At 41.0% G+C, this 13,583-nt stretch overlaps 1 protein-coding gene across 7 annotated transcripts in view; it reads left to right on the top strand.

The window, feature by feature from the left end:
• TSHZ1 (teashirt zinc finger homeobox 1) overlaps positions 1-7,731 on the top strand; it is a 79,856-nt gene extending 72,125 nt beyond the window's left edge. For all 7 annotated transcript variants that reach the window (XM_081204151.1, XM_081204148.1, XM_081204147.1 and 4 more), the window contains one exon: positions 3,571-7,731. In XM_081204151.1, the coding sequence (XP_081060277.1) occupies positions 3,666-6,779 (3,114 nt within the window). In that variant the 5' untranslated portion in view covers positions 3,571-3,665 and the 3' untranslated portion in view covers positions 6,780-7,731. The remainder of the gene's footprint in view (positions 1-3,570) is intronic.
• Positions 7,732-13,583: the final 5,852 nt, after the last annotated feature.

The raw sequence follows: 13,583 nt of genomic DNA, 5'->3' as shown, positions 1-13,583 counted from the left end.
TAGTAGTTTGGGCATCACAGTAAGCCATGATTTATCATGACAGGAATGATCGACAATCTTTTGAAAGGAGGAAATTGGAAGCTTTCGCTTTTGATTAACTTCAGTCAAGCATTGCATGTGAACCCTAAACTGTGGTTGATACTAACTTTGGTTTTCTGGGAAAAAAGCAGTTTCCTAACTCATTTGAAATAAACAAATTTCAAACAATGAGTCATAGCTAAAATTAATATAGCCGTAGTTTCTCAGGTTTGGGCCATTTTGGTAAAAGACAAGTCTGGTCACAAAAAGGAAGCAAAATCTTCCAATTGCCTCCTTGCAACACTGCTGGAGAAAGAGGAGAGGGGAGGGAGCATTTGAGCCCAAAGTTGGCTGTGGCCCGTCGCTGTCAAGATTAACCATTGTTTTTTATAATGTCCAAAAACAGTCATTAACAGGCTTAAGGAGCAATTCTGTAGGATGATCTGCTGGGATGAGTGGGTTAGGGTCCAGCAGATCTCTGGTTCAGCCAAGAAGGTCCTCATACAGCCAGATTATGACTGCCTAACTTCCTCACCTTCATCTTAGCCAGAGATAAACCAGCATATGTCCCCCATACCAGCTCAGCCAGGACTCAGCTGGCTGAGTCAAGCCTGGTAGATCTTAAACTCGAGTAAGCCCTGGAAAGGGGGCATGGTGGGGGTAGGACTGGACAGGGTGGGGGCATTTAGGCTGGATCCAAAACCCATTCAGGTTGGTCACATGACCTGGCAACCTGATATAAATTAAGCTGGCAAAAAGGGTGGTGTAACTCAAGACACCAGCTTCTTGTGTATAGGATTGCTCCCTTAAGTCAACTAAACCACACCGATAATTTTCTAGGTGCTCCAGCTTTTTCCTACTGAAATTTCTTTGATCTGTTAAGGTTTAAAACTTTTTCATTTCCCTCCTTCCTTTTATTCTAAATATTTTAAGTCTATAGAACAGAGCCTTCAGTAGCAAAGCACTGCCATAGGGAGCAATACTAACCCTAGATCTGCCAGAATGAGCAAGTTAGGATTCGTCACAGTGCCTTCATTCTGGCTCAGCTGTAGCTAAGCCAAGATTTGTGGAACATATGCCCTGAAAAAATGAGTGTTCCGAGGGAGAGGGGTGGGACTAAGCACACACTGGATCATCCTGGTCACATAACCTGGTAATCTGGCGTAACATATGTTGGCAAAAAAGGGTGCTGTAAATCAAATTCTGTTTATAAGGCATGTTTTCCCTCTGCCAGGCTTAGATTGACTCAGTTGGCAGTAGCCCACTCTTGAATGGCGTTTTGATTTAGCAGACTTCACACTGGTTCAACTATATTATATTATATTATATTATATTATATTATATTATATTATATTATATTATATTATATTAATTGTATTGGCTCCCCATACTTGGGATTGTTCCTTTTGTATTTCTCTTTTTTGACAGCTGTTTCAACATTTAAAAAAATGAACTATTCTCTAATTTTGCACTATGAATGATGTCACTGGGTTGGTGGGGGTATGTTTAATGCTATTTATATCCGACCATGCATCATTTCAGATGCATAAATCTTAATGCTTCTTAAATTAATGTTGTGATAACAGGAACACTAATAAAAAGAATCCCCTGTTGATTTGTACCATCGTTTACATTTCAGCCTTTCAGTAATGGGTAGAGGAAAGCAGATTTGCCCGGTGACTAATTGTTCTTACCTTACTTTCAAATCCAAGTGTATATTCTTGCTCAGTTGCCATTATTGCCAAGGTGCTCTATTGGACTATCCATCTTGGAACTCTGATACGCAAGTTCAAATTTATCTTCAACCATAGATAGCTCTAAGGCTGCTGATACAAACTTAAGAGGAAGTAACTCCCATAAAGCTCAGTGGGACTATTGGAATAAATGTGATTATTCATGTTAATGTCTCTGAGCCATCTGTAAAATAACAATAGTAGAGGTAACATTGTGTGCTTTACATGTAAGAATCCAATGTTTTGGGATGCTTAGAAGTTGGGAATCGAGGAGAGAAAGTGGCAACGACAGATGATTGGCTGGGAAGAAGGGGAGAAAATGTTTGTCAAAGAGCAATGGGATGCTGAGACTTGGTTCATCGGTGGGAAAGGAAAGGCGGAACTGGAAGAAGATGGACCAGGTTCTAAGCCAATTAGGAAAATTCTGGAGCAAAGGTCTTTGAAATGAGTGGCACTGGGACTTCTTGATCATCTGTGTGACTTGAGAGGCACTGGATGTATAGGGGTCTTTTCTAAAACAGAAAGGGAGATATAGAAGGAGGATAAAAGTTTCACAGGATTGCTTTTGTGAAGTAAGGTGATGTCTCTCTGTGTCTGAAAGATTCCCAGCTTCTGGAGCCCAAAGCTTCAGCTTTTGTGTTCAAGTTCGGGTTTAATGATTAAAATAAAACAAAGTCTAAAATGTTGTCTGGCTGAGTAAGAATGGGTGTGACACATTTTGAAGTGGTGATAGCCTGGAAGTAAACTTACGGACGATCTTGTTTCTTCCCAACTTAGCAAAACAAACAAAAGGGTAGAAATAAACATGCAACTGAAGACATTAGCTGCCAGCCAGGTCTTCACAGCAGAACCTTGGGGTTATGATTTGCCAATTTAATAAGCGATATCCAGGGATGGCCCAGGAGGTCAGGGTTGGAGGTAACAGGTATATCAGAGGGTTGATTATTTTGTGCCAGATAAGACAGCATTTCATAGAAGGTGCTACACCTGGCCCTTGGCAATGAAAGAGGCTTCTCCTGTGTCTTCCATTTCTAAGACTGGAATGGAGACTCCCTTTCTAAACTCAGCCTATCTCAAAATTAATCAAAATTAGGGCTATTTCATAACACCACTCACAAGGTTGTTTGGAAGGAAAAAAATATAAATATTTCAAATCATTGTTCGCATTAATGGACTAATATAAGTAACAGTAGCACACGCTTCTTAATAATAATTCATAATTGATGATTAATTTGATCTCCATGATAAATTTACATCTACCCTGCTTCGTTACCATATAACTTTATAAATGCTTCTTTGCTCATGTTGAGTGCTTCAAGTAGTATGTAGTGTTGAGTGCTGGACTTGGATGATAGAGATTTGAGTTTAAATTCCTACTTACCTTTGAAACTCACCAGATGACCTTAGTTGTTGTACAAATAAAATGAGACTTAGAAATGTAATAAATGAATAAAAAAACACACACACAACCTTTTACCTAATTTATTCCAGAAAATCCCAATTAGTTACAGTGGCAAAATAAGTGTTGCAATTCAGAAAAAGTGGGTGAAGAATGAATTCTTAAGCTTTATTCATACCAGGTTATTCTGTTAGTTAAATATAAATCCTGCTGAAATGTCATGGTATATTTTTAATTGCAACTGAAAATGCCGAATGCCATGCTTAAATTGACAGGATGTGTATCTTCATAAAGCTGAGAAATAGGGATATGTGATCTAAAATGTAAGCCTCAGTCTCACTGTAGTAGAAATAGTGGTGGGAATGAAACGAAATGTGTACGTTCTGTAATGAATTTTTATTTTCTTATGTATTTTTCTAGCTTATGTTCCTGAGGAAGAACTGAAAGCAGCAGAGATTGATGAAGACAGCGTGGAGGATGACGGACTACCTCTGGACATCCAGGAAACTGACTACATGTGCAATGATGAAACGGAGATCAAAGAGGCTCAAAGTTACCAGAACTCTCCAGTCAGCACAGCAACGAATCAGGACGCAGGTTATGGATCGCCATTCAGCGAAAACAGTGACCAGCTGGCTCATTTCAAAAGCACTTCCTCCAAAGAAGAGAGAGAAGATCACCAATGCTTGGACAATGCTTCCTATCCACAGGACAGCTTGGCACAAATAAAAGCTGTCTATGCAAATTTACTATCGGAGTCTTGCTGGTCTAGTTTAGCTTTGGATTTAAAAAAATCAAAGAGTAATGAAAACAGCCAGAAGGAAAATACCACTAATAGCAACTCTACTATCACTACCCCAAGTACCAATACTAGTACTAGTACCAGTACTAGTACCAGTACCAACACTAGTATCACTACAAGTATCAGTAGTACTAGTAACAGTAACAATAACAGTAACAGTGGTGGCTCAGGTTATGACTGGCATCAAGCGGCATTAGCCAAAACTCTGCAGCAGACCTCATATGGACTTCTCCCAGAACCTAGTCTATTCAGCACAGTGCAGCTTTACCGGCAAAACAATAAACTGTACGGTTCTGTGTTCACTGGTGCCAGTAAGTTCCGGTGCAAAGACTGCAGTGCAGCATATGACACACTAGTGGAGCTAACAGTGCACATGAATGAAACTGGACATTATCGGGATGACAACCGAGATAAAGAAGCTGAAAAGACCAAACGGTGGTCAAAGCCCAGAAAGCGATCACTTATGGAAATGGAAGGCAAAGAGGACGCCCAGAAAGTGCTCAAGTGCATGTACTGCGGCCATTCGTTTGAATCTTTGCAAGACTTGAGTGTCCACATGATAAAAACAAAGCATTACCAGAAAGTGCCTCTGAAGGAACCAGTACCAGCCATCACCAAACTGGTGCCTTCTACCAAAAAGCGAGCACTTCAAGACTTAGCTTCACCTTGCTCACCTGAGCCGACGGCCATCACTTCGGAGAGCACACTTAGCGAGGCAGGGAAGGACCAGAAAACTGCCAACCCCTACGTGACTCCAAACAACCGCTATGGCTATCAAAATGGTGCTAGCTACACTTGGCAGTTTGAGGCCCGCAAAGCCCAGATCCTAAAATGCATGGAGTGTGGCAGTTCTCACGACACTTTGCAGCAGCTGACTGCTCACATGATGGTCACGGGACATTTTTTGAAAGTAACCAATTCTGCTTCCAAAAAGGGGAAACAGCTAGTATTGGATCCTGTGGTAGAAGAAAAGATCCAGTCCATACCTTTGCCTCCCACCACACACACGAGATTACCAGCTGCAAATATTAAAAAGCAGCCCGATTCTCCGGCCGAATCTACAACTTCTGAGGAGAAGAAGGAAATGGAAAAGGAAAAGGTGATCGTTAGTGAAACAGACAAAAAGATTAAAGAAGAGAATGAGGACTCTGCGGAAAAATTTGAGCCAACGGCTGTGTATCAGTACCTCAGAGAGGAAGATCTAGATGAAAGCCCTAAAGGTGGGATAGATATATTAAAATCCCTGGAAAATACAGTGACAACAGCTATAAGCAAGGCCCAGAATGGAGCACCTTCGTGGGGAGGCTATCCAAGCATTCATGCAGCTTACCAGCTTCCGGGGACTGTTAAGCCCATTCAGCCAGCTGTGCAGAGTGTTCAGATGCAGCCATCGTACGCCAGCAGCGTAAAATCCTTGTCTTCGGAACACAGTGCACTGATCCATTCGCCAGGGAACCTGACGCCACCACCTCACAAAAGCAATGTCTCTGCAATGGAGGAGCTAGTGGAGAAGGTCACGGGCAAAATCAATATAAAAAAAGAAGAAAAGCCTGCGGAGAAAGAGAAATGTTCTCCAGTCAAGCCATTGTCACCTGCTGCTAAGGAGAACAAAGACTTTCCAAAAACAGAGGAAACCAAGCAGCAGCAGCAGCAGCAGCAGCAGCAAAAAAAGGGCCCTGAAACAGAAGTGCAGAAGGTCAAGAAGGACAGTCCAGCAGATCCTCATGCACTTAATGGTACCGAGCTACCTAAAGCAAAAGTCACAAACGGCTGTAATAACTTGGGCATCATCACAGACCATTCAGCTGAGCCATCATTCATCAATCCACTGAGTGCTTTACAATCCATCATGAATACCCATTTAGGCAAAGTTTCCAACCCTGTAAGTCCTTCTTTGGACCCTTTGGCTATGTTATATAAAATTAGCAACAGTATGCTGGACAAACCCATTTACTCGACAACTCCGGCCAAGCAAGCTGATGCTATCGACCGGTATTATTATGAGAACAGCGATCAGCCTATTGATTTAACGAAGTCCAAAAACAAGCCCCTGGTTTCCAGCGTGACTGATTCGGTCTCATCTCCTCTGAGGGAAAGTGCCCTGATGGATATTTCCGATATGGTAAAGAACCTCACAGGGCGCTTGACCCCCAAGTCTTCGACACCGTCTTCCGTGTCAGAGAAATCTGATGCGGATGGGAGTAGCTTTGAGGAGACGCTGGACGAACTGTCACCAGTACACAAGAGGAAAGGTAGGCAGTCCAACTGGAACCCTCAGCATCTCCTAATCCTTCAAGCCCAGTTTGCTTCTAGCTTGAGGGAGACTCCTGAAGGCAAGTACATTATGTCGGACCTAGGCCCACAGGAGCGGGTACATATCTCTAAGTTTACTGGTCTTTCCATGACCACAATTAGCCACTGGCTGGCCAATGTGAAGTATCAATTAAGGAGGACAGGTGGAACTAAGTTTTTAAAGAATTTGGACACAGGTCACCCTGTTTTCTTTTGCAATGATTGTGCCTCTCAGTTCAGAACTGCTTCTACGTACATAAGTCACTTGGAGACACATTTAGGGTTCAGTTTGAAGGACCTGTCCAAATTGCCACTAAATCAGATTCAAGAACAGCAGAATGTTTCAAAAGTCCTCACAAATAAGACTTTAGGCTCACTTGGAATTGCTGAGGAGGACTCAGGCTCCACGTTCCAGTGTAAGCTCTGTAACCGAACTTTTGCAAGCAAGCATGCAGTGAAACTGCACCTTAGTAAAACACATGGCAAGTCCCCCGAGGACCATCTGATCTATGTAACTGAGTTAGAAAAACATTAGCGTCCAGGTAAGCAGCCAGGTATGCAAGTGACCACAGGAACATTGCACTAAACTTCTTCATAGTACTGCACTAGGCCTGATCTGAGCCTCTGAAATCAGTCTTACTTTTGTTGCTGAACTGCCTATCTGGACCTTGGTTTTTCTTACATACATTTTGTAGTTATATTTATATGCTCTTTGTCTGATCTGTGCATGTTTTTTTTAAACCTTTCTTTTCTTTTTCTGTGAGTCAAAGTCTGACCTTTATTTTCAACATCTGTCCTTGATGTTAAGCTATCTTTTGTAGAATATAGTGGGAGACACTATTGAGAGACGTTAATTTAGCCGTAAAGAAAGACACAAAGAACAATAACAAAAAGACATCCTAAAATTACAAAGTTGCCATGACAATAAAGGTCACAGAACCCCGTAGTGTCGGTTTTTTTAACCCTCTGAGGACTGTAATAGCATTGTTGTGCCTTTCCCAAAAGAAGGTTTTGTGTTTTAATTTTAAAAAAGGCATTTCATATTAACAAAACTGTGTTAAAATGTAAAAAGAAAAAAGCCCTTTTGAAAATTGCAGTCTGATTTGCAGAGAAAAGATGCATGCAGTTCTTTGACAATGATGAAAAGCTATGAAGTGCTCAAGGGGTTAGAAAACCACAGTCGTGTTTAAGAAAATAAAAATAATAAACCAAGTTGCCACTATGCCCAAATCCTCTGGATGCTGAAAATTGCCACTTGGCTGGCAAAAAAAAGTATGCAAGTTATTTTTTAAAAAATGTACAAATGCTTTTCCCCCCTTTTCTTTTTTTTCCCTGTAAGATACTGCAGTTTATAGTTATTACAAATGTAAGCTTTGGTACAAGCTGACCTTTCTATAGTGTGCTGCATTGGTACATTTAAAACAAAACAGAAAAAGTGGGGCAAGTGTTGGATTCAGTTCCTTGTAAATTGCCAGCATCAGCTTAGGGCGGAAAAAAAGTACATGTTACATATCGTACCATTTTAAACTGTTCAACTTCCTTTGTACCTTCTGGCTGTATGCTTTTCTCTTTTAACTTTTTATATTGTCATTTTATATTCAATTTCTGTGTATATAATGTAAAACCACACTTTTTTTGAATAAAATTTAGTTCCTGCAGCTTGAGTTAAATAGAGAAATTTTACTGGCACCTGCATCTTCCCAGATGCATGTACTCAAAGGAACTATCTGACAAAATAAATAAATAAATAAAAATAAAGCAAGCAATGCACTATGAATTATACATTTTGATGTTTTATCATTAATATTGTACAGTACTTTTTTTTTGGTTCACACAATTAAATCCACTGTTTTCTCAAGTGTAAAATAAACCCACATGCAGTTCTTGATTTATGTATATTGTGATGTCGTCATTACTTTGCCTTTGAGGTCTTCATTTCAGCAGCGAAGAGGTTTCAAGCTGAAGTATGTTTGGAGTCATTTGTGTATTCTAATATGCTGCGTTCTGCTGCCTATGTATTAGTGATACCTCAGGATGTTATTGCAATGGTTTACAGATGCTCATGGATGCAAACTTGTGACTTTACCGGTTAGGAATGAGTGGTGTGTTCATCCCTGAAATGTAAGACCTTTTTAAACATTTCCCTGGCGCAAGCTGTATATAAACTCATAATCGGTACCCATCTGTCTGTTGTCAGGAGGACCCACAGGTGGTTTGAGAAGCCAAAGCAGGCAGATCGTATTTAAAACTGTTGCCACCATGTTGGACTCCAGCTTAGGCTGACCAAACCAAACAGCCACTAGGACACTTTCTCCTGATGAGATGCTCATTTTATCATTATCCATAAGTACTGCAATATGGCTGGGGAACTAAATGAGCCATTTCTTAATAAGATACACATTTCTGGCCAACCACATTCTCATGCCTTTTTACTAAAGTGCGAATCAAAAGTGAAAGTGGGATCCCATTGGGATTCAGAGATGGGCCTTTGTTCTGGACCAAGTCTGGACCAGTTGAAGACCACTGCCACTCTATGGGATTATGGGATCATGCCAATGTCAAACCCTAAGAATATGAAAGTAATGTGATAGGAGTAAATGTATTGGGCTATAAGAATATGAAAAGGTGACTCACCTTCATTGCAGGTTTTTAAGCAGAGGTTGGATGGCCATCTGCCAGGGATTATTTAGCTGTGATTCTTGCATTGTCTGTCAGAGATGCATTCACCGGCTCTGAAGTCCAAACATTGAGCTCAGATTTTAATACCTGGGAAGGGTCAGGATGCATGGAGCAAATGGTGGAGCACAAAACTCCAGGAAGCTTGTCCACATCCTCAGGCTACACAAATGGAACCGTGCCTAATAAATCATGACAACATGGTGTCCTGGCTACATAGAATCATAGAGTTGGAATAGACCACAAGGGCCATCGAGTCCAACCCCCTGCCAAGCAGGAAACACCATCAGAGCACTCCTGACATATGGTTGTCAAGACATCCGTCTCTTGATTCTGCCAAAACCACATCATCCAAGTTGGTATGAATGTGAGTGGTTTTTCTCTGCAAAATTAATCTAAATTGGTCACAGCAACCTTTTGAGTCCTCTGACCTCTTATCACCTGTTCTCCAAAGCCTTGCTACCTAGAAAAGCTCCACTGGCCAACATTGTGTAGAAGCAATTGTGAAAAAGTAAGATTTCTTTGCTACCATCTCCGCTGCAAAGTAAGTCCTAAATCTGTTTCTCACCCATGTCCGTGAAAAGGTTTAACTTTGTCAGATAAAGATCTGCTCATGACAATGGAGAATGTCATTGGCTCCCCCAGTCACAGATCAATATAGTCCTAAACCAGAACATGAAATAAGATCTAAAGTGTGTCCTGTTGCATGTGTTGGACTGTATGTCATTTGACACATATCCATGGTTGTTATAGCAGCCATAAAATCCCAAGCCAACCCATTTATGTTACAGGCTCCCAAAGACCATAAGTTTTGGGGTCCTCAACACCACTGCCAGCCCAGACAGGCAGAATGTTAGGCAGCGGTATAGATAATGCAATAACAGAAACTCAATCCTGTCTTGAGTCCCCAGGAACAGCTACAGACCCCTTACAAGTGGCTGATCAGGTGTCTTGCCAGGAGGATGGAATCTGTAAAGACCCATCTTTACAGATACTGCACCCATCCCCATCCCTCAAATTGCTTGGTGTTGTGTGTCTGATACCTGGTAGATACACAGGGAGATATTTACATCTCACTCTTCATTCCATGAAGTTTTAATGCTAGAAACACAGTCAGCATGCTCATCCTAGATCAGATCAAGGATTGTTAACACCTTTCCCTTACACAACATGGTGCTTGCAAGCAGCACTTTCAGACCCAAGGGAGCCGTGGTTAAGCCAGCAGATTTACTAAGGTTGAGTAACAGTGGAGATGGCACAAAGATGTCTGACTTGCCTCCCGTCCATTTGCCACCACTGCCATAGCAACGTCTGTCCTTTGTGGTGGTCTTTCCTGACTCCCTGTTCATTTCTCACCCTTAAACTCCATTATCTTAACATCCCTTAACACGAAAACATGCCTGATACTGCTGGTGAAACACGCCCATATTATTAACAAGCCTACAACAGAGGACAGACAGGAGCAAAATGAGAAGTAACTCCCAATCTACTTATTTCAATGATTCTTCAGTAGCTGATAGCCCTTTAGTGATTGAAAGCCCTTACACCATACTTCAATGCTTGTTCATGCAATGCATTTGAAAAAATGATGCATAACTTTTCCTAAAGGTAAATTAACAGCAGAATTTCACTAGAGTAAAGTAGGCTCCAAGCTTTGTACACTTTTCTTGCAAAGTAGGGATGCATAGCTTGGCATAGTGTAGAATTATTTAATATCTGCAAAGATAAAAAAAACCACACCTAAACTCTGCCTCTGGTTGTTCTGGCTGTGTGTTTTGTAAGTAATTCTGTTAGATAAAAAATATTTTCTGGAGCCTATTCCGTAAGTAGGTTCCCACACAAATATAAGATTTTGCTTGTGGATCCATTTTTGAACATTCACACAAACCATTCTGGTGCATTGTTTCTGCATATAAATTTTCATGAGATGGCTTCACACATCCCATGAATGCCTTTTTTTCTGAGAGAGGCACAAAAAGTTAGCTGTGTAAGGCTTCTGAATTTACACGTGCCCCCATTTGTGTTTTGAAAACACAGGTAGCAAAGCACCCCCAAAACAGCCACTGAAAATCGTAATGCCTTTTCTGTTATAGAAATCAGCAGTGGGACCACAGTACAGGAGCAGGTGGTTTAAACCACGAACCTGTGGCCCTCTAGATATTGCTGGTCTATAACTTCCATCATCTCTGATCATTGGCCATGCTGGCTGGGGCTGGTGGGAATTTGTCTTGTTGAAAATTCCACTCCCAGGTGACTGTTTGCCTCAACTAGGAAAAGTTGCATGCATATCAGGGCAAATCTGGAGAAAGGGCAGCTTTCGGTAGGACAAATTTAAGCAGGAAAGGGTTAAGCTCACCTGTGTCACAATCTGAATTTAGAAGCCAAGGTTTGCCCTTGGCTTCAGATTGTGGTTAAGGAGGAAAGGGCTTGATAATAATAATAATAATAATAATAATAATAATAATAATAATAATAATAATAATAATAATTTATTATTTATACCCCGTACATCTGGCTGGGTTTTCCCAGCCACTCTGGGCTGCTTCCAACAAAATATTAAAATACAATAGTCCGTCAAACATTAAAAGCTTTCCTAAACAGGGCTGCCTTCAGATGTCTTCTAAAAGTCTGGTAGTTGTTTTTCTCTTTGACATCTGGTGGGAGGGTGTTCCACAGGGTGGGTGCCACTACCGAGAAGGCCCTCTGCCTGGTTCCCTGTAACTTGGCTTCTCGCAGCGAGGGAACTGCCAGAAGGCCCTCGGTGCTGGACCTCAGTGTCCGGGCAGAACGATGGGGTGGAGACGTTCCTTCAGGTATACTGCTATGATCATGGCTTAGATGTTGTGCTTCACTAAAAACTGGGGAGAAAAAGTAGTTGTGAGTGCATTCCAAGGTTTGTGCTGTCCCAGGAAACCATGGTTTGGCTTACATGCAGATGGCTCTTACCTCTTGTTAGTGGCAAGAAAGAAAGAATATAATGCACAAGCCCACAAAACAGCTGGTACTTTTTCATATTCTTATAGTCCTCTGAGGCTTTGACATTAGTTCTTACTTAGAATACAAGAAGACAGACCTGTACTTTTTAAATATTGCATTTTGAAGTAAAGCTGAGTGCTATCACATCAGGTGTTTCCCTTAATCTTTATTTCTGTTCTGTTCAATGCAGATGTCACTTAGAATGTAAAAGTGAGCTGTCAGGGCCTTCAGTGCTCCATGCTATGAGTACTGTGACAATTAATGCATGTGAAAGCCAGGCATCCACTATCCATTACATATTTTGAATGGGTATTCTGTAGGAGCACCTCTGAGAGGTTTGCTTTTCAGGTATTGCTGTCGTGACTTGGATGGATGGAGACAACCCGATTTTAAATGGATCAGCTGTCTTTTTTCTTTATAAATGGATCAGTTAGTAAATGAAAATATATGTTGCTGTAAATCAGGAATGGTGCTATTTTGGGCCTGGTTAGTGCTGAAAAAGCTTTCTCGCCAAGTATCTCCTGCTTGTTCAAAGATGTGCACCAGCAAATGTGTCTGTAGATGTTAATGAAATGCACAGTTTCTGAAACCATGGTAGACAAATATAGATACAGGTGTGACCATGTTTAGGAACAGCATGTAATTATAATGACCAGATTTTAATTGTTTGGGAAATCATCTTGCCAGAATCAAAAGATGAGCACAGATTCTTTGGACTTTTACCAATATGTAACGGTGCATTTTTTTTAACCCTACAGTTCTGTATATAAGATCTTTCTGGCCATTAACAACTTCCATTTGGAGTAGAACCAACGCCTTTATGGAATTGCTCGCAAATAAATGGATTGTGGACTGCAACCCATACTTAACTGCTTAATGGCAAAACTGATTTCGCTGGTGAATGCTTGCAGTCTTAATATACTTGTATATTTCTTTTGTAACTTGCAATTACAAAATTGTAATGTGTCCTAAAAAGTTGTTTAGGAATAGCTAATGTGGTGCCCTCTAGATATTGCTGGAGTGCAACACTCATCATTGCCAGCCAGCAGTGTCATGGATAGTGGGACTTGTAGCCCAACAGTACTCTGAGGGTGCCATGTTGCTTACTCTGTTTGGTGTTTTTTTATCAAAATGAATGTGTGTGTGTTTAAAAACAACAACCAGAGCAACGGAAGCCAAGATCCTTCGCTTTTAAAAAGACCATGTACATTATTTAAAGTCCTATTTTCAAGCCAGCATTCTTCAGTTTTCTCTACTGATTTCAGGTTAGCGAAGCCCGTGTTGTATCTGGAAAGCATATTCAGCTAGTGCCAGAACATGCCACAGAGGTCTTTTAAATTTCCTCCCCCACCTCCACTGGTAAATACCTGTGTTCTGTAGGGGATTGAGCTATTTAGGTATTTTGTTTCACTTCAATTACCGGGTGATTATGCATTTTAGGCCCAAGGGATTATAGAAGAAGAAACAAAACTTTTGAAGTTATTACATAAAATAAGATTGTGCTTTGCTGCCATAGGCTTAATTCTTCTTCTTTCCGTAATAGCCTTAGAAATCATTGTTTGTTTTGCTACAGGCCTGCAAACATGATTACGGGATATTTAGTTGTAGGTGAAGAGGTTGCCTGGGACAAATAACAGCTCTAAAGTGGGCTCTGACCTAATACAAATGGCGGGAAAGTTCCCTTGGA

This window comes from Podarcis bocagei (assembly GCF_964188305.1).
Source record: "Podarcis bocagei genome assembly, chromosome: 8".
NCBI classification, from domain to species: domain Eukaryota; kingdom Metazoa; phylum Chordata; class Lepidosauria; order Squamata; family Lacertidae; genus Podarcis; species Podarcis bocagei.
This window is presented reverse-complemented; position numbering and strand designations above follow the sequence as displayed.